This window comes from Apis mellifera, linkage group LG3 (genome assembly GCF_003254395.2).
Source record: "Apis mellifera strain DH4 linkage group LG3, Amel_HAv3.1, whole genome shotgun sequence".
In the NCBI taxonomy this organism is placed as follows: Eukaryota; Metazoa; Arthropoda; class Insecta; order Hymenoptera; family Apidae; genus Apis; species Apis mellifera.
Genome location: NC_037640.1, coordinates 10542860 through 10570562, shown reverse-complemented (window position 1 = coordinate 10570562; position 27703 = coordinate 10542860). Strand labels below are relative to the sequence as shown.

General features: G+C 33.6%; 1 protein-coding gene across 1 annotated transcript in view; it reads right to left on the bottom strand.

Moving 5' to 3' along the window:
• LOC410926 (PH domain leucine-rich repeat-containing protein phosphatase 2) overlaps window positions 1-27703 on the bottom strand; it is a 109713-nt gene that overhangs the window by 64667 nt on the left and 17343 nt on the right. Inside the window, exons 3-4 of the mRNA XM_026439470.1 lie at window positions 21600-21753; window positions 311-445 (exon numbers count right to left, since the gene is read on the bottom strand). Coding sequence (XP_026295255.1) covers window positions 311-445; window positions 21600-21753 — 289 coding nt within the window. The remainder of the gene's footprint in view (window positions 1-310; window positions 446-21599; window positions 21754-27703) is intronic.

Below are 27703 nucleotides of genomic sequence, written 5' to 3'. Positions count from 1 at the left end.
TCGTTTTAAATCTCTAAAATAAGAAAATAAAATAAAAACTCTGTCAACATTATTTTACGATATTAAAAAAAAGAAAGAAAGAAAGAAAGAAAATGAATGTTTCGACAAGCTAGAAATCTCATCTCGATGATTCACGTTTCAATAATTGCGAGAAATGGAGCGGGAGAGGGGAGAGATAAAGCCTGTGTCCTTGTACAAGCCTTCCGTTGGTTCGACAGGTCTTAGACCCGGTTTCAACCCCGTTTCTTATCCGTATATATGTATAGGGGAGGGCGGTTGGATTTGCGGAATCCGGGGTTGGAACGCATACCTGGATAAAGGAACAGCCTGGATCCGATGACGGCCAGTGGCCGCCTCTTCCACTGAGGGAAAACCAACCCCTTCAATACCAAAGCGTGGCCGCAACGGCTGTATCCGTGAAGCTCGGGCAACGGGGATGCGGGCCCTGAAACAAGAAAAAAAGAAAAGAAAAAAAGGATAAAAATGCGAACGACGGTGTTTCAGATCTGAAGGGGGATTACGAGGGATATTGCGATTATTATTATTGGGGGTTGGTTAATTTGTTGCTCGTTCTTATTTCATTTGTTTCTTCTTGCGAAATTTTTACGGATAAAGCAATGGAGATTAAGCAATGACAGGGATTAAATTAGTGATCAAAGTGGTAATATCTTCTCAAATATGATTACAATTGTATGTTACGTGTTTGGATATTTTGCACGTCATCTGCATTCCGTTCAAAATATATACAGGGAATAATAGAGAATTTGTTGTATCTACAATAATTTCACGCGTCAAATCGATTTTCTAGATTAAATTTCGAAATAAATTTTAGAAATGTAATATTTTACTTTTCTTCTTATCAGATTACTCTCACAGACACTAAATGTCTACAAAATGTATGTAATTACAAATAAAGAGATAACTTCGATTGAATTTTAATTTATGAGAAATCATTTACAAATTTAAATTCAAAGTTCGAAATAAAAAAAAAAATCGTCTATAAAATCTTGACCAAAATCTCTTTTCGCGAGATAAATTTTAAAAATGTAATATTTTACTTTTCCTCTTATCAGATTGCTCTCACAGACACCAAATTTCTACAATACATATGTAATTACAAATAAAGAGATAACTTCGATTGAATTTTAATTTATGAAAAATCATTTACAAACTCAAATTTAAACTTCGAAATAAAAAAAAAAATCGTCTATAAAATCTTGGCTAAAATCTTTTTTTGCGAGATAAATTTTAGAAATATAATATTTTACTTTTCTTCTTATCAGATTAGTAATTACAAATAAAGAGATAACTTCGACTGAATTTTAATTTAATTGAGAAATCGTTTACAAACTCAAATTTAAATTCAAAGTTCAAAATAAAAAAAAAATCGTCTATAAAATCTTGATCAAAATTTCTTTTCACGAGATAAATTTTAGAAATGTAATATTTTACTTTTCTTCTTATCAGATTATTCTCACCAAGTATCTACAATATGTGTGTAATTACAAATAAAGAGATAACTTCGATTGAATTTTAATTTATGAGAAATCGTTTACAAATTTAAACTTAAACTTCGAAATAAAAAAAAAATCTTGGCAAAAATTTCTTTTCGCGAATTCGTTAATTAATGCGATTTCGATCGGCGCGGTTGTTCCGCGCAAGCTGTTGCCAATCGTTGAAAAATACAAATCTCCTCTTCCTCAAGTTTCTCGCGGAAGAAGCTGCAACGCGGCATGGATTTCGAATTCATGAAATTGTAATCTCTTACCGTTTCCTCCCCCTTCTTGCGAAATATCATTATGTGCAAGGGATTTCTGCAACTTGGAAGGAAATACAGGATGGATGGAGAAATTAAGGAAGAGAGTATCGATTTCGAGGTGAAATTTCGAACAAGTTTGATGCACTTTATAGCGAAAAATATCGGGATTATTGAAACGTCTTATTTAAACTTTGCTCCCTTTACGAGAGAGAGAAATTTATTTCCTCGAGGATTTGGTAATTTGAAAGGATACAGGCATTAAGAGAATATTTTTCGATTTATAAAATATGGATTTGAAATATTTTTGGAAATAATCAAAAAGATTTAATTCTTACGAAACTTTGCGCAATATCTAAACTTTCCACGTCGATATATTTTGAAAATTTAATTATATACAAAATATCGTAATTTTCCATCTATATATACTTGATATATTTTAACATACCTCGAAAACTGTATTACATGAAAATTTAACACGAAACGTTAATATTTGGAATACTAATTTTTTTTTCTTTTCTAACATTTCTCAATATTGCGAATATTTCCAAAGAGTAAAGTAAAGAAGGAGGAAAAAAAATTTCACAGCCGTGAAAGTAAGTCGATGTTTTCAAACAGTGTACCGACCGAAAGTTTAGGGGATACGGAATCGCATTAGAATTAGTTAGAGCGCGGGAGGGGAGGGGGGGAGACGGTATGCGCGCGTGACATCTGTATGCAACCGGTATTAATGCAGTTTCGCGTTAGAATTCACTTTCGATGTTACCGAAATTCATCGTTAAATAACGTTTCACGGTGCAAAGCATGCAAATCATCCCCAAGAGACATCATAGACCGAGTTCGCTCGAAACCATCATGTATATTTCATGCAGTGATGCGCATAAACGGCTCCTCCATCGTCCCTCCAACTACGATATTTCCGATCGTTACGTTCTCTTTAGCGACCATTTTTTCCCCTCTTATTTAAATTCTTTCTTTTCTTTCTTCTTCTTCCTCCTTCTCCCCTCTTATTTCAATTTCGCCTCGCATAATAAGACTCGGAGGAATTTGCGAGAGGAGAGAAAAGAAAGAAAGAAAGAAAAAGGAGAAAACACGAACGAATTTATTCATCCAGATATTCATCCTCTGACAATCGTAAAAAAATTGTAAACCAAGACGGATAAATATTTTCGATCGAGAGTAAAAGATAAAGGAAATGGAAGAAACGTGGAAATTAAAGGATAAAGGAAGGGAAGGAATCGATCCGGTTGTTTCCAACCGGAGGAGGAATTTAAAAGAGAAAGAATGACGTTTAATTCGCTTGCAATCCAAGTTTGACGCGTAACGAGCCACATGGCGGATTCTCATGGACGCGGGCGCGCGCAACGATCGATTATAATACAGCGTGCACGCGGCACGCTGATAACCGAGGTCCGTTAATCGGCAAACAAGCAGGAAGCTGCATCGGGAGCCGCATCAACGTCAATATTTATTCGATAGATTTTCATTTAGTATGCCGACAGATACGCGCGATGCTAGTTCATCGAGCAAACGCAGGGGGGCTTTGCGGGTTGCCATCCTCCTCTCGCCCATGCGGCTCGATCAAGCCATCCGACCTTGCGTTAATTTATCGTAGCAAGCGATCGTGGATCCGATTACCGATTACCGTTTCGTTTCGTTGTTTCGTCGACGAATTTTCTTCGTGACATTTATTTTTTTCTTCCTTTTCTTTTCGCGCCAATTTTTTTTTCTTTTTAAGCATATTTATTTAAACGCCAATCCTTTGGAGAATCTTTTAGAGAATATTTTAGAGAGTTTATGATTATTCACTTTTTCTAATTTTTAACGCGGATCGATTAAATAATTCGATGGAATTTCGAAGAAGATTTTCTTTCTACGTTCTTTTCGCGCCAATTTTTTTTTTTTAATTCATGATATTTATTTAAACGCCAATCCTTTAGAGATTTCGTTTATGATATTTTCACTTTTTCTAATTTTTAACGCGATTTATAAATTAAATAATTCGATGGAATTTCGAAGGTGGTACACAATGTGCTCTATTTTTTTCTTTTATTTTTTTTTCTTTTTAAGTATATTTATTTAAACGCCAATCCTTTGGAGAATCCTTTAGAGAGTTTATGATATTCACTTTTTCTAATTTTTAACGCAGATCGATTAAATAATTCGATGGAATTTTGAAGAAGGTTTTCTTTCTACGTTCTTTTTGAGCCATTTTTTTCTTTTTAAATATATTTATTTAGAGCTAATCCTTTAGAGATTTCGTTTATGATATTTTCACTTTTTCTAATTTTTAAAGCGGATTTATAAATTAAATAATTCGATGGAATTTCTTATAAAATTTTTCTTTCTGATCATTGTTTCAAACAATTTCTTATTTCTTTCATCTTTCTATAGATAAGAGAAAAATTAAAAATTTTATGTAACGTATGTCGAATAATACCACTCGGTTATATTAAAATCAATTTATCAAAATTTCTAAAAATTTTAAAAGATTCTTCATTATATATATATATATTTTATATAATTATATATATTTTATATATAATTATATTTTATTATAATTATATATATAATTATATATATTTTGAATAATACAAATAAAATGGAAATAATCCTATAAGAACACAAATTATTCTCATTTTACTGTAAAAAAAAGTCGTTATCGTGCTCCATTGTGATTATTCTTTCTTCCAAGTTTCTCTGTTTCGATCGTTCTTCGAGGCAATTATTTCTTCTTCTACGAGATTGAAACGCATCCGATCCGACGCGTACAGTTTCCAAAGGGAGTTCACGCGTTCGATCACGCATTTCTTCTGCGATATTTTTGTAACGCGGCTGGCTTACAAAAGCTCTCGTATTTATCGCAAAGTTTGCTCGGTGCCCGCCACGAATATTTATCGAAAAACTGGGCTGATACCAAGGTTGATACAGAATCACGATACTCGATGGGAAGATGACGAAGTGCTCGGTTAACTCAATTAACCCGTTGATGGTGGTGGTAGTGGTGGCCGGTTGGCGAGCCATTAAAAGCGTAGTCACTGTGTAACAGGATCCAAGCGCATCCTGTAATTATCCGCACCTCTAAAAGCTTCTTTCTAGACGATTCTGCGGAACCGGCTGGCTTCTCTCCTCCTCGACTCTTTTCTCATCTCGTTGTACGATTTTATTCCGATTTTTAAACTTTAAGACGAACGAATTTTCATTTTGTTTAGCTTTATTTTATTGAATGATCAAATTAAGAGTTTACTCTTAAGAGATAAATTTTTTTGTTTAAAAAATTTGGAACCGGTTGGCTTCTCTCCTGCTCGACTTTTTTCTCATCTCGTTGTACGATTTTATTCCGATTTTTAAACTTTAAGACGAACGAATTTTCATTTTGTTTAGCTTTATTTTATTGAATGATCAAATTAAGAGTTTACTCTTAAGAGATACATTTTTTTGTTTAAAAAATTTGGAACCGGTTGGTCTCCTCCTCGACTCTTTTCTCATCTCGTTGTACGATTTTATTCCGATTTTTAAACTTTAAGACGGACGAATTTTCATTTTGTTTAGCTTTATTTTATTGAATGATCAAATTAAGAGTTTACTCTTAAGAGATAAATTTTTTCGTTTAAAAAATTAAAATATTATTCAAAGGATCGAAGAGTTTGTATAATTCCCTTAAAAAGGAAAAAAATCGCAATCCTTTGGAAATATATTTAAAAGAAGTATTAAATTCTTCAAAAGGAGCAACCGTTTCAGCAAAATAAATTCTCCAAAAGGAATCACGAAACATTTCCTCGAAACAAATTCCCCGGAAGAACCTGTAAAACTAAATTCTCTCTCAAAACTAGCAAAGTCTTTCGAAATAAATCCCCTTACCCCCAGAGAGGATCCCATATTTTCCATAATAATCACAAGATCGAATCCGTCCAACGGCAAATCACTTTTTCCCAGGTCACACAACTTTCCTCCAAAAACTTTGCCCAAAACTTTGAGAGCACCGGATCCTGTGCTCGACTCGTCGAAGGTCGAAGGGGGAGCAATTAAATGGGGGTAAGATAGTGGCGTGAAGCGAAACTTTCGCTCGATAAACCATCGACTGGCATCCATTCTTGAGGAGGAGGAGGAGGAGGAGGAGGAGGAGGAGGAGGAAGAAGAACTCGAAGGACGGCTATGTGCGAAATTTCACGCGGCGCCAAAAGTTGCTGCTCCCCGTAATTTTGGAAATGGACCAAGTGTATCGTTTCCAGCCCTAACTCCCGCTCCATCCAGTTCCATTTGTCGTCGAACTTGCCCCGACCAACTTTCGACTCCTCCTGAAATTTCGATATTAGTTTGAAAACGCGACTTCGCTTCTCTCGTTTTCAAACTCTCCTTCCTCCTTAAATATTTACTCGTTGCTCGTTAATCGTTCTTCTAAACGAACCGAACGTTTCGTGAAAGATGAAAAAGCAAAGACGGATGCGATCGTTTTTCTTCTCGATATATTTTTGAAATATATTTTTTGTCCCATCGAGAAATTTCAACGATCTTTTTTGCAACGAGATTCCAACTCGGCATGTTCCATTTTTAGAATAAAACGCGGTTCACGGTTTTGGCGCGAAGAAATTAATTTCGAACGAGATTCGAATATTTTAATTTGTTGAAAACTGTAAATGGCGGAACAATCGATGGATGGGTTAAATAAGTGGTTGAAAGAGCACGATGGGTGGGTTGAGATTTCATATTTTATAAGATTGAGCTAATGTGTTGCAGAAGAATAATTTCGTGCAATGTTTGATGCTGTTGATTTATTGGCAGTATCTTCTTGTTTCAGAAAAGAATAACGAATTATTCTCCATTATTCTCGTACAATCATTGTAACTTATTTTCTCATCACAATTCTGTTCAAAAACGAGTTCTACGCGATAAGCTTTTGATCATCCGTCTGCAAATGTATTTTTCAATAATTAGATAATTGGGTATTTCTTCAAATTTTGGAATTTTGAGGAATCTCTTAATATAGGTTCTTTCAGAAGAAGAATTTATTGGATTGGATTATTTGTTGGTCGAAAAGAAATCTTTGCTCGATAGAGCTATTGGCTTTAATGATCTTTTCCAGTTTTATAAAGCTTTGCGCAGAAAACTCTTACGAGCCTCTCGAATATTTTATTTTGTTAAAAACAATTGTTTTCACAGATAAGATTTCATATTTCGATTCAATTAACGGTTGTCATGCAGAAGAATAAATCTATCGAGGGTTGTTTCTTGATCAATAGGATATCTCTTCCTTAAAAAAAAAAAAAATGAATTATTCCCTTTGCACAGTCGTCATAACTTTAATGCTCGTTTACGATTTTCATCATTGTCCAAAACATCACGAGTTACAATTCTATTAAAAAACGAGCAATAAGAATATTTCCAAACGTTGCAACTTTTGATCCTACATTTCCAATTTTTTTTTCACTTTATCCAAATTGCATCTGAAAACTGTGATCTGAGATACGTCTAACTCTGCTTCCACCACTGCTTTCAATTTATCTTCGTTCCTGTATGATCTACCCTTCGAAGTTCATTTTCAAGATTCTCAAAGCCAAATTTTTCAAATCACCCCTCATCGATGGAATCAACTCTCGAAAGTTAATCTGTGGCCAAACTCACACAGGAATATTATTCTAAATTCGCTTATGAAAGAAAGAGTTAAACGATTAATATCGAATTAATACGAAAAAAAAGTTATTACGCAAAGAAGAGAACGATATAAAAATATACCAAGCAAAGTACAAGGGAAATAAAGTTCACGGTTGATTTATTCAAAGATTGACAAATTGCGGCACAACTTAATAACAACACCATATATTCATTCCCCGTACTGTTGAAATTTCATCTCGAACACTTTATCCGAAACGCAAAGATCATTATTTGTTGTTTATCCTTTAAACCGAGTCCGGGCACAAAGGTATGGACTTTAAAATTTGGTTTTCCTAAAGGCTTAGCAGTGGTACTTGTCCAAACATTCCCCCATGGTTACCTTACACGGGGGATATTCACGGATTTTGGTGTAAGTACATCTTGGAGTTACGGTTTAAATTTAACGTAATATTTAACATTCACTTTGACGATCCATGATTTCGAATGCTCTTTAACCAGAAATTATATCTCTATCCCAATATTTTCGAAAATATTACAAATTATTTACTTTCACAATCTCCCCTTCTTATCTCCAACGAAGTTTTTCGAATTTCTTCAAAAAAAAAAAAAAAATATAAAATATCCGTGTTATTTCGTTTCACTAAAAATTTCAACGTAAAACGTTACTCTATCAATATTTTCGAAAATATTACAAATTATTTACTTTCACAATCTCTTCTACCTTCTTATTCCTCTCCAACGAAGTAAAATTTTTCGAATTTCTTCGAAAAAAATAAAATAAATAAAATATCCGTGTTGTTTCGTTTCACTAAAAATTTCAACGTAAAACGTTACTCTATCAAAATTTTCGAAAATATTACAAATTATTCACTTTCACAATCTCTTCTACCTTCTTATTCCTCTCCAACGAAGTAAAATTTTTCGAAGAAATTCGAAAAAGAATAAAATAAATAAAATATCCGTGTTGTTTCGTTTCACTAAAAATTTCAACATAAAACGTTACTCTATCAATATTTTCGAAAATATTACAAATTATTCACTTTCACAATCTCTTCTACCTTCTTATTCCTCTCCAACGAAGTAAAATTTTTCGAATTTCTTCAAAAAAAAATATAATCGTAAAACGTATTGTTTCGTTTCACTAGTAAAATTTTTCGAATTTCTTCAAAAAAGAATAAAATAAATAAAATATCCGTGTTGTTTCGTTTTACTAAAAATTTCAACATAAAATGTTACTCTATCAATATTTTTGAAAATATTACAAATTAGTCACTTTCACAATCTCCCCTTCTTATCTCTAACGTAGTAAAATTTTTCGAATTTCTTCAAAAAAAGAATAAAATAAATAAAATATCCGTGTTGTTTCGTTTCACTAAAAATTTCAACGTAAAACGCTTATAAAAGCTTCCGATAACCGATTACAACGACTCCAAATGCAAAAGAAAGTTCGTAAGGCGGTACCATTCTTTCTTTCACGAAATTCGAAAGCTTTCAAAACCGGCCCGTTCCAACTTCTCGAAACTTGTTTCGACCCGGCAGGTTGCGGGAAATACGAGGCGACGCGAGGGGGAGGGTGTTCCCGAAGCTTTTCGAAAGGGGTTCGCCGAGGGCAAAGAAAAAGGGAGGAGGGTATCGCGGTTACGTGGCGACGTAACGCCTTAACTTAATTAGCCCGGAAAATTGTATAACGTAAGTTGGGCGTAATGCAGTTGGAGTTTACGGGGGCGACGATGGCACAGAGCCCCTGAAATTGCTCATTAATAGGGGCAATAACGCTATAATTGGCGTGGCACGCGTGAAACCCAACCCCCGTCTTTCCTTCTCCTCTCCATTCCATCTCCTTCGTGTGAAAGGGCGAATTTTGAAAATTTAAGGAAAGAAAGAGTGGAAATTTCAAAATTTGCAAAACTCTCACTTGGAATTAGAAAGAAAGGATCAATAATTAGAAGAAAAGTTCAATTTCAATCCCTTTTGCTTTCTTCTTCTATGAGATGAGAAGTGAATATGAGTAAATGTTAATTTAAAAGAAAAAAGAATTTAAAATAATAATAAAAATTGTAAATTTCTAATTTTCAATATTGTCTTTTTTCATTCAATTCTATATAGAATTGGAATGTTAAATTCGAAAAAAAGAAGAAGAATCTTTGAATCGTAAATCTCCAATTTGATTTAAATTTTTCGTCGAGATAGTCATAAAACTTAACTCAATTTCAATGAAAGATTTTTTCCATTCAATTCTAAAATTGTCCGAGTGTTAAATTCGAGAAAAGGAAGAAAGTAAATTCGAATTGTAAATTTTCAATTTAAAGTTTTCGAAAGTTTTGGTGGAATATTTCGGAAAGAATTAGCTTATTTCAATTCCACCAACTTCGTCCCTAACTTGCACACCATCTCAATTTAATAAACTCTCGTCGTGTCTACATCTCTTATTCCGATTCGAAAGGGAAATAAATTTCCGTGTATCGCTCGATTCCTTCAAAAAAAAAAAGAAAGAAAGAAAAATAAATTATTCTTTTCTTTCCGGGGAAAAAAGTTCGCGCGAAAAAATAGCGATTCTTTCACGACAGATTCGTAAACAATCGGATATTCAATTTACCAAATGAAACAATCTGCGGCCAATTAACGAGTCCGTCGCAGCTTTCAACCCCGGCTCGCTGTTCTTCCCCGTGAAAAACAATCGAATCGGATATAATTGCCGAAACAAATAAAACGGCGGAGTCGAAGAAGAATCGGGGGCGGCGATTTCGTCGTTCGGGAAATTTATTTTCCTCGTATTTGCACCGACAAGTAGAGAAATCGATTTTATCGAGGAGAATTAGGTTGTGAGTTTAACGCTCGTTTCGTAACAATTTTAAATCAAACAACTAGAGATAAATAAATAAATAAATCTATCTGGATAGAGAGAGAGAGAGAGAAAAGAGTATGTATGACGCGTTCGATCAAATTAGAATTCATCCGTTTAAAATGACGAACGGAAGAGAGATAGAGGTGAAGATAGATGGAAATTTTTTTTTATGACGTTATTTCATTTTATTTATTTTGACAAATTGCGGAATTGAAGCTCGCTCGTGACAGAGAATGTAATAGAATATTTTAAATATGAAAATGTATTTCTGTTTCGTAAAAAAAAAATATATATATATATATAAATCCTTTATACAGGTTTAAAGAAAAAAAAATTGTAAATTTATGCTTAATTCTGTAATTATTTATCAAAAGATGAATATTTTTTAAAATATTATTCTTATAATCTTAATCTACATTTACATTTACGTTTATATTTATTTTTCTTTTCTTTCTTTTTTTTTTTTAATATAAATATTAAAAATATTTTGATGGCGGTTCAAAAAATTTTTCAATATTACTCTTTACTCTACGATTCCGTTTACTTCCAATTTTTTCATTTCCAATAATTAAACACTGTAATATTATTTACTAAAAAATAGAAATATTAAGACTATTAATACATGCACACAATTTAATGTTAAAAACTATACTACATTCAACTATATAAATTTGCCTTTCCAGCGTTAACTGATAATCCATTCACAAACATTTATGGTCAACGCTTAATTGCGTAAGGAGATGGAATCCCCGTCCTCTTTCCACCCATCGATCTTCCACTCAAACGAGGAGGATGCTCGCTCGATACCTTTGGACAGAGGCGAAGGATGAAGAGGAATCTCTGGTGGTCTAACCGATGGAAACTTACCGGTGAAACGATCGAATTGAACTGTACGAGAGAGAGAGAGAGGGAGAGAGAACTGTATCCACGAGAGACAGAGACTCTTTGACGAAACAGGGGATGAAACGCGTCGAGGAACGTTTCTACCGCGTTTCACTCGAACCGAAACAACGTTACACTCGCTCGTTCTCTCTCTCTCTCTCTCTCCAGTTGATTAATTAACCGACCTTGCCAGACCCTGAGAAACCACGCAAATGGCTGTTCGTTCGTGATTTCGTGTTTCATGGAACGAGATTACGTTGCGCGCACACTACGTACACGTCGTTCCCGCTTAGACAGACGATGCCTTGCGAGTCGATCTTTCTTTTATCACCCAACGCGAGAGAAACGAGATCTTCTTCCCATCTCGAACGTATATTTTTACAAAAATCGATGGATAAAAATTTGACAGCTCCACTTTCAAAACTTTCGATATATTGGCAACTAAGTAATTGCGGATTTCACTCATAATCGATTCGAATCGTCACAGTACAACTCGTGAGATTGCAGAGAAGCTTCATGTATCGCATACATGCATCGAAAACCACTTAAAACAACTTGGCTATGTTCAAAAACTCAATACATGGGTTCCTCGCGAACTGAAAGAAAAGCATTTAACGCAACGCGTTAACAGCTGCGATTTGCTAAAGAAACGTAATGAAAATGATCCATTTTTAAAACGACCGATAACTGGCGATGAAAAATGGGTTGTTTACAACAATATCAAGCGGAAAAGATGGTGGAGCAGGCCACGTGAACCAGCTCAAACAACATCAAAAACTGGTATTCCTCGAAAGAAGGTTTTGTTATCAGTTTGGTAGGATTACGAAGGAATTGTCTATTTTGAACTCTTACCACCCAACCGAACGATCAATTCTGTTGTCTACATCGAACAACTAACGAAATTAAACAATGCGGTTGAAGAAAAGCGGCCCGAATTGACAAATCGAAAAGGTGTTGTATTCCATCCTGACAATGCAAGGCCACGCACATCTTTGGTCACTCGGCAAAAATTATTGGAACTTGGTTGGGATGTTTTGCCACATCCACCATATAGTCCTGATCTTGCACTATCCGATTACTTTTTGTTTCGATCTTTACAAAACTCCTTGAATGGTAAAAATTTCAATAATGATGATGATATCAAATCGTACCTGATTCAGTTTTTTGCTAATAAAAACCACAAGTTTTATGGGATTATGATGCTGGCTGAAAGATGGCAAAAGGTCATTGATCAAAATGGGCAACATTACAGAATAAAGTTATTTAGTTCCATGAAAAAATTGTCTTTGATTTTCTAAAAAAAATCCGCAATTACTTAGTTGCCAATCCAATATAATTTTCGTTCTTTTGCGTGAAAATGGATACCTAGAAAAGTATCTTCTAATTCTATATTCCTCTCATATTCCATACCAAACTTATTTGTTCCACTCGCATAAACGAAATTCGCAATTCGAATAAAAATTCCAATTCGATGATCGGAAAAGAAAGGAACGCGATGATCGTTCAACGGGGAGCGGAATTCGAATTGGAGAGAAAGAGAGAGAGAAAGAGAGAGTGGAAAATTCGGGGGCGTCGATAATGAATCGAATTTGAAGGGTGGGCGGGGATTCGATACATTAATCAACGTAATGGAGAGGCGATCTTGGGGTTCCGCGCGATGCTAAACAATGCGGCCCGTGTTGATAACAATGCGCGGCGCTCGTTCGTTGTTCAGCGGTTTCCGGTGACACGGATTTGATGGACTGTGGAACAATTGACAGCACGCATGAATATTACAACGAGTATCCACGGATGCCGGAGCCACGGATCGTTTCGCCGATCCTCCAATTGGATTTGTGTTTAAGTCTATGGATATATCTGGGATAGCGTTTACCTCGATCGTCGCGATACATACAGATATTCGTCGATATTCCGTGTTTTTCTTCTTTTTTTTTTAAGACAATTTTGTTTGAAAAATTAGTTTACGATACGTACAGGCATTTGTATGAAAAAATATCGTGCATTGGAAAATATTAACTACGATGATTATTAATTTTATTTTCCATTCGTTTTCTTTGCGTAGACGAGATATTCTTTTTTCTTTGTATTTAAAATAATTTTATCGTTAAAAGTTAACAAGATATATTCACTGAATAAATTCTTCCAAGTTTCGATTACATAAATGACGATAATTATTAATTAATTTTACTTTGCATTCGTGATGCTACTTTCGTATGGACATTTAATTTTCTCTATTTAATTTCATCGTAAAATTAAAAATACGAAATACATCATCGAAAGTAAAAAAATTATCATCAGACAACGTTATTTATTTTATCTCCTGTAAACGAGCGAGCAGCCAATAGCATTATCCCCCAAAATTTCTTCGCTCTTCCCCATAGTTACCAACCTGTCAACCGCCATCGAAATACCCCGCACGATCCAGTGAATCAACGTCGAAGCTTAGACCACCCTTTAAAACCGTAAATTCATTCACCTGGCTGCGTCGAGCAGCCAGGGTGACTCGTGTCACGAGCGAACATGTTTAACCATAATAACCGCTAACGACCGAGAGAGAGAGAGACATCGAGTGAGTAAACGTGTGAGAGAGAGAGAGAGAGTTTGGACGGGCGGAAGTTCCGGAAACGAGGCGGCGGCGGCGGCCTCCTTGCCAGGGGAAACGACCAACCCAAACCCGGCTGGCTAAGCTGAAACGTTAAATGCCGATTACAGGCCGGCTAACTGTTCGGAATTTCTCTTGGAAACTTTCCACCCGGCCTCTCCACCGAGAATTACCCTCCGGGGGATGCACCGATTCCGCAGGAATCCATGACGATTTCATCCTCGATGGAACGCGCTCGGTCCAATTCGGAAATGGGCCACCGACCGCACCTTTCCGTCTTTTTTTTTTTTTTTTGCACTTTTCCCCTCGATTTGACACAACTTTAATTTTAATCAAACGATATTTCGACTCAATGCGAGAATAAGAAATGTCATTGTTCCTTTTCGCAGTGGGAGAAGCAATTCGAAAAATGGGATCGTTAGTTTTCTTTTCTTTTTTTTTTTTTTTTTTTTTTGCTCCTCGATTCGACGCAACTTTAACTTTAATCAAACGATATTTCGATTCAACGCGAGAAAAAGAAATGTCATTGTTCCTTTTCGCGGTGGGAGAAGTAATTCGAAAAATGGGATCGTCAGTTTTCTTTTCTTTTTTTTATTTTTCGACGTTTTGAATTTTAAACTTTCGTTCATTCGTAATTTTAAGTTAATTTTTCATAATTAAGAGTTATAAATGCGAGTTTTATGTGTATATATATTTTTTAATTATACGAGATATTTTTTTTTTATTAGTATTTTTTTTTTTCCTTTTTTAGGCAGATTTTCCCTTTGATCTTGACTTTGATATTAGTTTGCAGATTTATTTCTTTGGTTATTTAAAATCTATATTTCTTTTTTCTTTTTTTTTACACACGGTAATCTATCCTTTTAAGGTGGAAGTTTTTCTAGATTGGAGCTTCTCTTTGATTCTCTTTTTAAATTTATCCTTTGGAATGTATAAAAATCATTTTTTCTTTGAAAAAAGTAATTCATCTCTTCGGACGGAGTTAAATTGGAAATTCTTTTCTTTTTTTTTTGATCCTCTTCTATAAATTCTATTACATCTTTCTAATGCCAAAAAGAGTATACCTGTTTTATTGTAAAATATCTACTTTTTTTTTTAATATAATTTGTTAAAATATCCAACAAGTTCCTCGACACTTTTATTTTCCTTCAATCGTTAAAATTTTAAATAATCAAAGCTCATCTTTCTTCGATAAATTCCAATCTTGTCACAAGATACAGAATACAACGTTACCCTCTCGAATCCAATACAATCCAATAAAGATACCTGGAACGTCTTCAACAAGAAGAATCTTCCTTATCTTCTCCTTTCTTTATTAAAACTTTAATCAATGAACATCTTCCCTTATAATAAAAATTCTTGGATTATCTTGCGGCGCACAGAATACGTTTAATCCTTCGAATCCTCGATAAAAAAAAGAAACAACAAATCTTAAAAAAACCTTGTTCAGAACTTCTTCTTCAGAAACAAACACCCGATAGAAGTTTTCTCATCGCAATTTCCATCCTCAATCATTCCCCCAAACCAACTCAAATTTCCAATTTTTTCCACTACACCAATTCCAATTTCTCCTTCGAGATGAATATCAAACGTATATCGTTGTATCGTTTAATTATCATCTCGAAATGTCTACGTTTCTCTCTCTCTCTCTCTCTCCTTCGACAACGCGTATCTCCAAGTCCAAGAGGATTGGACACGCTCGAATAAACGTGTATCCAAGGTGACAAGCAATTAGCAACGTTATTTGATGGGCAAACACCTATTAACCATTCCGAGGTGACGGAGGAAAGGGGTCGAAGGAGGAGGAGGAGGAGGAGGGTGGATGTCAGGTGAAGAGTAACCGAGACTTTGTTAAGGTCGTAGTCTAGACAAGAGATTGTACACAATCGGGCTCCAATTTCTTGTCGGATAACTGAGAAACAAGATATTCCAGTCCAATTATGGGATAATATCTGGAATATTCCGGATGGATTAATTGAGAAGTAGATATTAATATAAATACGTTGATGATTATGGTATTCTAATTTTACTCCTTCTATATAATAAATATAATATTCATGTTATGTAAAGAAGAAATGCTTGTAAAATCCAACATCCAACATTAAATCTAATTCGTGATAAAAAATATTCCCTTTTTTCCTTGATCGTGGCACGCATACCAAAGAATGGATTGAATCGTTGATTAAGATAAATTTGATGGAGAAGGATTGTTATCCTTCATGTATGTATTAAAAATCTTGAAAATTAATGTACGTGCCAAGATATTTTCAGGCCTATGTAAAATCCAACATCCAACGTTAAGTCTAATTCGTGATAAAAAATATTCTCTTTTTTCCTTGATCGTGGCATACCAAAGAATGGATTGAATCATTGATTAAGATAAATTTGATGGAGAAGGATTGTTATCCTACGTGTATGTATTAAAAATCTTGAAAATTAAAAGATTAATGTACGTGCCAAGATATTTTCAGGCCTATGTAAAATCCAACATCCAACGTTAAGTCTAATAGTGATAAAAAATATTCCTTAGCTTTTTTCCTCGATCGTGGCATGCATACCAAAGAATTGATTGAATCGTTGATTAAGATAAATTTGATGGAGAAGGATTGTTATCCTTCGTGTATGTGTTAAAAATCTTGAAAATTAAAAGATTAATGTACGTGCCAAGATATTTTCAGGCCTATGTAAAATTCCATAAAAAATATTTCCTAGCTTTTTTCCTCGATCGTGGCATATCAAAGAATGGATTGAATCGTTGATTAAGATAAATTTGATGGAGAAGGATTGTTATCCTTCGTGTATGTGTTAAAAATCTTGAAAATTAAAAGATTAATGTACGTGCCAAGATATTTCCTATTTGAAATTCATTCGAAACTTTCGCTCAAAAATTTCAATTAGAGAAAATTACATCTCTCTGTGTAAAAACGGATAAAAAAATTTTCGCTCGATCTCGAAAAATTGTACAATTTATAGATCCTCGATATTTTTATCTCGTCGATGTATAAAATGGGATACGAGCTTCTCGAATAAAATTTTAAAATTATACACGCGACACGGACCGGTATTGGCATAATTTTATCTGAATTATGGCCACTTGCAGGGCGCATACGCTTTCACAGCTTAATAAATGTGCACAAGTATGTGCGAGCACTGCAGAGTATCGAAAAAGCGATCGCGTTCTAATTTCCATTCTTTGACACGCTCAACCTCTTCTTCTCCGTTGATATTTTTGCAAAAGCGATAAAAAAAAAAAAAAAGAAAAGAAAAAAATTGAATTATCCTCAAAACCGTCCACAATTATCCAACCTCCACCTCTCCTTTTTCATTAACCCCTTTTTCAATATCCACGTAACATTATATCCACCACTTTCAATCGCTTCTCCTTCCATTCGCGATTATTATTAAAAATTTTTTCAAAAATTTTCACACCTTTTCTCAGAGAAGGAAGGCGTTAAAAAAAACTCGTCTTCGTCTTCGTTAAAATAAAAAATTATTCGAAAGGAAAACCGGCGAGCTTTCATTTCGAAACATGGATTCTTCTTTCAAATCTATCTCTTTTTTAATTTTCTCTGTCATTTATTACAATTGCTTTGCTCTCAACACGTTGTCAATCACGACGGTGGATCAAATTTTAACAAGGGGCTCATTTATACACGAATAGAAGAAGTCTTTGTAATTTTCAATAATAACAATAATAATTTTCAGAGTAGAAAATTCGGTTGGAAGAAATTTGCGGTTGTTACGGTGGCGAGGGTGTGGTTTAAGAAAGAGAAAAATTATGGGGATAGATATTTTGCCCCACATTTTTCCCAAGCTTATAATCAACTGGGATATTAAGATAAAAAAGTTGTGGAACTAAAGGTGGAGGAAGAGAGGAGAGAGAGAAAAAAAAAAAAGTTTGGTCTTTGGGCGGAGAAAAATCGAGGACGATGTTCAAAGTCTTTGTATGTATGTATTTTTTAACGAGCATCTTGTAATAAGCTAAAAAAGTTGAAGTTTTATGAAATATAGGAAAAATAGAACAAGGTTGTTAAAAGTTTGGAACAAGGGTTTTGATTATATATATATATATGTATGTATGTAATATATATATGATGTATAAAGTTTTAATTTGAGTTTGAGCGTAATTATTACGATGTAATGAGATTCTAGAATATTTTAATTAATCCTTTGTGCGATTTAATTGTTTCACGATGGGAGAATTAAGAAGTTTCGATATCTTTCGAACGCTTCTTCTCTGGATATCGGTAACTTTCAAAATTCTAAAATTCCTCTTATGAAACTTTCTATCGGAAACTCATAAACTTTTCTTCAATATTTGAGACTCAAAGTTTCGGAAATTAATATTCCTTGAAATCTTACCACTTTTTCCTCGATATCGACAATTTTCAAAGTTTCAAAATTCCTTTTTTTTTTAAGCATTTGGAATTGCCAAAGTTTTCTTCCAAGAATTCTTCTTGTAATATTGGAAATTTTTAAAAAGTTTAGAATTTCTTCTTTAATATTGGAAGAATTTTTTTTTTAAATCAACAAATTCCAAAATTTTTACGATTCCTCTCGAAAAGAAGTGCTGATTGAAATTTAACAATTTCAGAATTTCTTCTCAGCGAATGAACACCATTTCCAATTCCAAACTCTGGAAATGAAAAAGGAACAACCTCGACCAAATAAAAATATCCGTCTCAATTTGCATACTCGAATAAAGCGAATACCACTACTTTCTTCGAAACAGAGTCGCACAACTCGATTCTGTAAACGCGTCGCACAGTGGCATAAAGTTATCGGGAACAATGGACATCCGATTTCCGCCACGGCCGCCATTCACCACCAGGAATTTGGCCGCCGTTAAATTCTACGGTTTACAGTTGCGATCGATTAACGCTCGAGAATGGTGTAATGAGTTATCGCGATTCGATAGTTCATAAAATTCCATTGTCCCCGATCGATCGATTTCCCAAACACTTTCCCGAAGTTTCAACGACGTTCGACTACGTCGTTACGTATTTTGTTTTAATTGCGAGAGAGAGGAAGAGAGGAAGAGAGAAAGTGAAAACGCCAGGCCAGGATGTAATTATTTCAATTTCGCCGCGAAATCGGCAAGTGGAAGTCGAAGAATTATCGATCGAGCCGAATGGAACCGAACGAACGATGATCGACCGTCGATAATTGAAAATTTGTAGAAAATTTGATCGACGGTGCAAAGAATTTGTTTCACGAATATTTCTGAATTGTAAATATATTCGAATATTTCTTTTTTTTTTTTTTGAATTAGAATAAATTATTAATAATACATATATATAATATGATAGAATACTTATAACTTTTTAACTTAATTTAACCTGATTTAATCTTAAGTTAATTAGCACGAGACGAGAATATCAGGGTAATACAATAATTACTACTGTCAGACTGAAATAAATCTGAGGCCGAGCCGGGATGAAATTAAAATTAAATTGAAGCAGAATTATGGGATAAAGGACGGGTTAAGCGGAAGTTGAATCGACATCATGCTTTTCGGAATAATCTTACGAGTTATAAGCGATGAATATGGAAAAGAGAAAAAAATATATATAGACGAGATGAAAAATTAAATAAAAAAATCTAAGTCGTTTAGGGATAAATATTCGAGCTTCTAGCGTTGTAACGTCGAACGCGGTGGGATAGGTGCCCGTGCTCATTCTCACCCCTTTAAATTTACACACTCTCGGTCATGACAGGGGAACATGGGCCGTGTAACGAAATTTCGCGCTCGGCGAAAATGCACAGGCCCGTCCTTTTATTGGAAACGAAATTCTCAGGGCTCTCAGGGCTTGCATTCTCGTCCGTAAATCTTTTGATACCCAGTTATTTCTGATTAAATTCTTCCTGCAACTTCGCTATCACATTTTTTTTTTCCAATTTTAATTACCTATTAATATTATTCAATAATTTTGAGATTCAAATCGATGGAGAAACGTTCGTGTCGAATAATTTCAAGTTGAATCTCGTGTAAAAAGAAATTAATATTTGAATATTTTAATTGAAAGGATTGGAAGGATTTAATTGGTTAAGAATAAGCAATAGAAAAAAAAATTTAAGATCGTAAATCTCAATCTATGACGTATTAATAAATAAACTATTAATATTACGGATAATAAACAGATACTGCAATAATAAAATGATAATAATTTTATCATCATTTTATCATGATTACAACATACAGGCAAAGTATATGCAATTACAAATTATCAATTATTAATGTTACGATATAATATTAATATTTTAGACTATAATGCAATATAATTTACGTAGATTATTCATTATCTGTAATATTAATAATCACAACATTATTATAAATCATTTAATATATAACCCATGAATAATAAATATTAATAATAATCTTATAATTACGCATATAGATAAACTATATAAAACTACAAATTACTATCTTAACGATACTTATAATGCTACACAATATTAATAATAATAAAATACTATTAGTATATTTTAATACTGTCTCATAATTACACGTGCAACTATTTATTTTACACATCCAAAATTTACTTTTAGGAATACATGTTTCAGAATAATAAAGTAATTTCAAATTATTAATATTCTTGAAAGTATTAAAAAAAATAAAATTCAGTTATAAGTTTTAGCTCTAACTATTATAAAAATTAAATTTCATTTAATTACAAAGGCTAGTAAAATTGGATATATTGCATAATTAAATAATTAAAGTTAAAAATGTATATAATTGATATTTATTATAAAATATAAAGTTAAAATTTTGAATATTAAATTTATTTAAGAATCTAATTAATAAAAAATAATTAATCGAATATAAAATAATTATAATAACAAATATATTTTTATTTAAATCTAAAATAAAAATAAAATAAAATGAATCAAAAATTGTTGAACGTGCTAATAATTTTTTTAAAGTATAAAATTTATTTGCACAAAATGAAATATATATTTTATTTACAATTAAAAAGAATAAAGTTCATGAATTAATTTTAGTTATTGAAACTATTATTGTATAAATTGGAATAAATTTAATTAATATGTTGATATTAAAAAAATTTGTTTTCAATTTATTATTTCATAAGAAAAAATTATTCAAAAATGAAAAGGGAAAGTTCCAATTTTTAAGAAAAATAAAATTTGTATACTATAAAATTAAAAATATCAATTTAATGAATCTAATAGATGATAAATATACAATAATTATGAAAAATAAAAAAATTCTTGAAATTACTGATACTATATAGTAGATTAATCTAGGAATCTTGTTAGTAGATTTAATCTTAATTAATCTAATTCTAATAATAGTACCAAATTCCATAAATAATTCATTGAATGTATAATAATACAATTTAAAAAAAGAAATTTTACTATTTTACTACATTTTGATTTGAATTATTATTATATTAAATTTCTCTAACTTAAATAAATTCAGGCCAGTTAAAACAACAATACATAAATTTAAACTCAAGTAGATCATATCGTGGACTATCAAATTAATCGACAAGCATCTCTAATTAGATATAAAAAGCCGCCAAATCGTTTAATTTTAATGATTCAACATTTAATAACTTAATATATTAATTACTTTTTTATAATAGGCTATCTAATCCTAGTTTTTTTACTAAATTTCTTAATGACAAAAAAAATTTATTAACACGTTTCACTATTGTCTCACAATTACACATTCGACTATTTCCAGAAACAATCAAATCAGAAATAATCTCAAACTATCGCCTCTTTCACCTCTTTTTATTCAACAGACTATTCGGCCAGAGAGGCTCGCGACGAGACAAAGAATCGAAACGAACGTTACGCGATAAGAGTGCAGGAACGAGGGGGAGTTAAACGCGCAGAACTGTTTCGGGGAATAAACTAGAAGTAGAAGTACTCACCCACGTGGAAGGCGATGAGGTGTCGTAATTCAGGATCGACCCCGAGCCGGGACCGTCTCGACGCGTCCTGGTATCCGAGCTTTTGGAGAAATTGGTCTTGTATCTCGAGCGGTTTCTCGTGAGAGGCCAATCTCCTCCCGGATTCCCCTCCATACTGAAAAAGAAACCAACGTAATCTCTTAATGGATCTTATTATCGGCTCGTGGATATCTGCCGATCTTGTTTACATAAAAAGGAATGAATGTAATTTCCTCGGCGAGGGTAGTAGCGGAGGAATTTGTAGAGGTCGTTGATGAGTCTCTTCGTGAGAGGATGGAAGAAGTCGAGAGGGTAATGATCTCTCGTTTGGGAACAGTTTTATCTCTTAATTTTTACAATATGTAATAATAATTGGGATAAGTCGTGGGATTATTTGGAAAAATTATATCCTTTTTGAAAATTTTTTTAACTTTGCAATTGCTAATTCTAATCTCTCTGGAAATTAAGTCTTAACTTTAGTCGATCGAAATTTATAATCAAAGAAATCGAACGAATCGATCGATGAATCTCTGAAAATTAAATCTTAACTTTAGTCGATCGAAATTTCGAATCGGTTATAATCAAAGAAATCGAACGAATTAATTCTCCCTTTTAAATTGGAAAAACGATTTTAATCGAACAATTTTCCAATGTTTCGTTTGCTTCAACGTTTAAGGAAAAAACGTAGCATATATCTGACGAAATTTATCAGTTTTTACGGTAGTTTCCATATATATATATATATAATACGGGATGATGAACACGAACTCGTTACAGAACGAGGGGGAAAAAAAAAGAAGGATAAAAAAGGGTAAGAAGAATCGGGCTCGTATTTTTTCCCCTAGCGACGTTTCGTCACGAACGACGAGTTTTTCGCGTGTTCCCGCGTAAATCTTGCCAACCTAATTAAGCGAGGCGCGCGGTTCCGACCGCGTTCCATCTTAATTTCGACATCCGCTGAATTTTCCCCTTTCATCTTCGGTAATTAAAAAACATTCCTCCACGCACCAGCATTCGAAATAACGATCACCGTGCAGCTACAGCTACGTAACAGTAACGTGATGGACGAGGAGGCTTAATAACGATTATTTGGGATTAAATCCAAGAGAATAGATCGTTTTCAACGATTTACGTTGGGGAATAAATCTGGATAAAAATCTTAAGAATTTTTCTCCCTCTTTCCTTTCTTTCCCCTTCTACATTCCTTCCAATATTCCTTTTCTTCGCTCGTTCCTCCATCTTTATTTAAACTGAAGAATGTTCAATCAAATTCAAAAGGGATATTTATAATTCGTATCAAAACCGAATTATTATGGATAAACTCGAGAAATTAAACTCTTCCTTCGCAATTAAATGCTTCAATTATGCAACACTTTCATAATAATATGGAGATCGATGATGAGTAAAATTTAATAGAGTTACGAACAAAGTTACTTAAATAATTATTATATTTATTATAATATAAAATATAATTATTATTATATTTATATTCGTTGAAACGTAATAATAATCGCGAATAATTGTCAGATCGAGGATAATACAGGAAGCATTTTTAATTCACCTCGAGATTTTTTTAAGTTTACTTTTTCAAGAATCAACTGTCCATCGACTCTGTACACGAGTTATTTTCAATCGTCAAATTTACGTAAAATTTCTGATCAATTTATGAAACGCTCAACGTCTCAAGGAAGGATAAATAAATTTTCGTTGTTCAATCTCAGCACGCGATGGAATTCTATCCATCCAGTTTAATTAAAATTGGGGAGAAGGAGGGAGAAATGGGGAACAAGCGTTCCGTCACAATTGGCCCGAAGCATTATCAAATTCTCAAATGGCGGACATCGACTCGCGTCGATCGAAAACCTATTAAACATCCAATTCAAACCCCCCGAAACCTTTCACCCAAACCAATCCCAATCCCTGCCCCGCGCCGCTGTTTACGACTTCCGTTTTACCGCTTTCCCCGTGGCCGGGGAAACCGTGGATCAAAATTGGCCGCGAAATCGTTGCTCCAACCATCGAAATCCCTTGATTTTTCCATCCGTAATTTATAAACGAATATATTTTTTCCAAATATAATCCTTTATTTAAGTAAACCGAGAGTAAAAGTTACCCTTGAAAGTGTCAAAGTGTTCAAAGTTGGGGAAAAGAATTAGGTTCGAGAATTTGAAGATGGCAGATCTTCGAAGAATGATGATTTCTAATTATTGTGGAATTTATTCTCAATGTCCAATTAAAAAAATAATAACAGAGAGCGAAAAAAGGCGTCGTAGAAGAGCAATGATATCATGTAAATATATTTGAAAATTTATTTTCGAAAATAATTTTTAATTTCGATGGAATGTGTGCCCTGCAATGAAAAACATTTAGAGAGAGTATCTTTATAGATCAATGAGTAATTCTTAGTACACTGTTCTCCAATATAGAGAAATGTTGGAGAATTCGAAAATAGAGAAATGGAGTCCATAGCCAAAAGTAAAGGGTGTCCCAAAATTAACGCAAGATTTGAATTAAATGTAAAAGAGAGTTTTTAGATATTTATTTTTTAAGTGAATCATAAAGTATATAGGATAGGGTTATTTATGGAATAACAAATGACTCTTAGCTGTCAAACTGTTCTTTTTCCAGGGTTGCCAACAACTTAATGCAAAAATGGCGGCAAATTCAAAAGGAACGGTCGAGCAAGAATAATTTTTAGTAGATATTAAACGTTAATTATTCAAAGGAGTGTCTTTCGCTCTCAACACGGTCTGTCCATTATACGTAAAGTAAAAATACCGTGGAGAATATTATTATCCAAATGTATTCGCATCTTGCCATCCTCGAATATCTTCGCTCCTCCTCGGAGGCGGCCATGTTTGCGGACTTTAGAGGCTGTTCGAGGTTCCAGCCGTCTCCAGTTGCAAACTTTTCGATCCAGGGACAGGTTTCTTTTATAAGAAACCACTCTGCAGGATCTTGGAGAAGGGCTTTCAACGCCGCATCAATCGAGAAGTTTCTCTGTCTCTGTTGGAAAAAGTCGTGCCTCGGCCAAACAGTCTTTTTTACCTGCAATCAGACCAACTTCGCGGTCCAAGTTTGATTGACCCGCCATCACGCGAATTCCTCCCTTTTTTTCTTCCTCTTCATCTTTTTATTTTTTAATCCTTCTTCACATTTTCATTCCCTTCCTCTCATTCCGTTCCACAGAGTCGTCTTTTTAATTCGAACCTCGTTTTCGTTTTCCTCTTTGTTTCAACTTTTTATCGATTGATCATACTTCTTTCGATTGTAATTGGGATTGTCGAGAAAAAGTTTCCCCCAAGAGTTTGTTAAGATACATTTTCGAGTTTAACAAGTTTTGAAATCGGATTGATTCGATTTAAAAAAAAAAAAGAGAGAGAAAAATAATATCGCGATATGTTATAAATTATCACGACAAACGCGACAAATTTTTAACTCGTATTTTTAAAATTTTATATCTTTAATTTATATCTATACGAATAAAAAAAAATAAAAAAATTTTCCAACTTTAAAAATATCAAAAAAATTTCATCCCCAAAATATAATTCACCACGCGTATCTTCACGCTCCACAAACAAGGCGATAAATCCTTGATCAAATATGCCATTAGTTGCTCTCCATTTCTCGTGTCCCATTTATTAAACGTGGGAAAAGGATATTATAGAAAAAAAAAAAAAAAGGATGGAAAAAAAAAATAATCCGGCTGAGGTTAATCGCGACGTGACCGAAAACCGATCTCAATTTCTGTTTATTGACATAGAAACGACGAGGAGGACGAAAGAGAAAGAGAGAGAGAGAGAGAGAGAAAGAAAAAAGTTTATTCGGTGGATTATTAAAAAAAAAAAAAAATAATCGATCGCGAATCGATTAAAATATTTGGTTTCGCGACACGATTTTTTTTCCTCCATCATTTTCCACAGCGATTTTAAAAAAATCAAGTGTTCCAACTTGCGAAAGAATAAAATAACGGATCGTTCTGCAATTATCCTGGCTCGGTGGAATCCTGCCATTTTCCAGTTTCTTTTTTTTTTTTTTTTGTTCGCGGCGTCAGAATTTCAGTCCGGCGAAACACAGTTGTTTTGAAATTTATTATACAGCAACAAATTTCATTCGTGATGCAAAATTGAGAAACGAAAGTTTCAATTTTCTCTCGAACAGAGTGACTTTTTCTTTGAGTTTGAAACTTCTTTTCAAAATGAAAGATTTCAAATAATTGTTATCGCGTTTCTTTCTCGATTAATTCGTAATTTAAGTTCTTTTTTTTTTTTTTTATTAAGAATTTCCACGGCATTTACATCGACGGTTGTTGTCTGGAACCGATTCTCCGGATGGGCGAAACAACGTCGTATAAATGTCATCGTGGAGGAGGAACAGACAGTGCGTCTACACGAATGGTGTCTGCGGAGAGACAGAGACAGAAAGAGAGAGAAAGAGAGAGAGAGAGAGAGAGAGAGGTCGGCAATACCCTCGAGATTATTTCCTTTCGCTTAAGTTACGCGATCCGACTTCCTGCGGATTCCCCCCAGCCCAAGGAACCAACAAAGCCGGTCATATTCCGGAAATTTCGTAAAAGGGCGTTCGAGGAAACGCCCTTTGATTAAATAATACAGGGTACAACGATAATACGATTAAATAATTATCATGTAAATTTAATCTCCTTCGTTAAATTGCGAGTTTTTGGAACAAAGTCGCATAAAAAAAATTCGATGAAATTTTAAATATCTCTCCTCCCTTTTCTAGCTCTTATTTCTAAAAATATTGATTTCTTCGAAGAATATTTTCTATTCAAACTCGGTATATGATTATTGTTTCAACGTTTCTACGAAATTACTGCGAATAAATTCAATAAACAAGTTGGCAAGATGGAGTATCTCTCAGGAATGTTGCGTAGAAAAGCAGTATCGTAAGAGATTCGCCTTAAAAAGGAATCGGTCGTTCCATCAGCCAGTAGCTGATCAATCGATTCGATTCCATCGGACGACTTTTCGTGTCACTCTCTGGAAAGAATCAAGCTGCAGCCTCGTATCGGGTGAGAACAAATCTCTCGAAATTTTCTTCGGCGAAGAAAAATTTTAAAAATTTGTGAAAAATTCTTAAAAAGAAAGAAAGAAAGAAAGAAAGAAAGAAAGTAAGGAGTAATTAATCGGGAAGGATTTAAAAATTTTGGGAATTTTTCAATATTGAAAAATGGAGAATTTCCAATAACGAAGAGAAATTGTGAGAAACTGTGTAATCAATTTGCACGGAAATAAACGGAAATACGAACATAATAGATGTTGGATTTATTTATTTGTTCAAAGTAAAACGTGATTCACGAATTTTTCACGAGAAAGCAATCAACAATTTAATATGGATCGGTTGGAATGGATTTAAAATTTATAAATTACTCGAATATTTCACGAGTCTGAAAAATTCGATTTGAAAACAGTTTTCGAAGTTATTTTCATGTTGATACTCTGGCAATTTCCCGCGTATCTTCTAACTCCGTTAATTAGAACGTTCCCAGGGAACGAGTTGTAATTACAGCTGTAAAACACGCGAAATCTATGCGTCTAAATTATTAACAACCACGTAAAATTTCTCCACGTTCCAATGATATTTCGGTGAAAATCAAGCGATTTAATCGTAATCAACGTCGACTAACTGGTCGATTAATAATAAAACAAATACACAACAACAAAAATAATTTACAAACCCGAAGTAATGGCCATTAAGTAGTATTGTATTATAATTATCAACAGAAAATTGAGCAATAATTATTACAGTAAGAGATACGATTTCAATTTAAATGTAAATATTTGAGAATTTGCGTACGAACGAAGATTAAAGATGAATGGAAAGATGAATAATAGAGAAAGAAAAAATAGTCGAACGATCAAAAAGAAATTCAAATTCGGAATTAAAGATAGCGAAAATATTTTTTTTCTTATTTTTATTTTCGATGGAAATTGACGTTATCGATCGAGCTGCGGGGAAACCAGGCTAGTTGCATTTCCCCAGGGGTCTTTGCGTATAATTAACAAAACTCATTATAAGCAGCTAATGTTTCGTACGTACATATGTACGTCGTATCCTAGTGATTT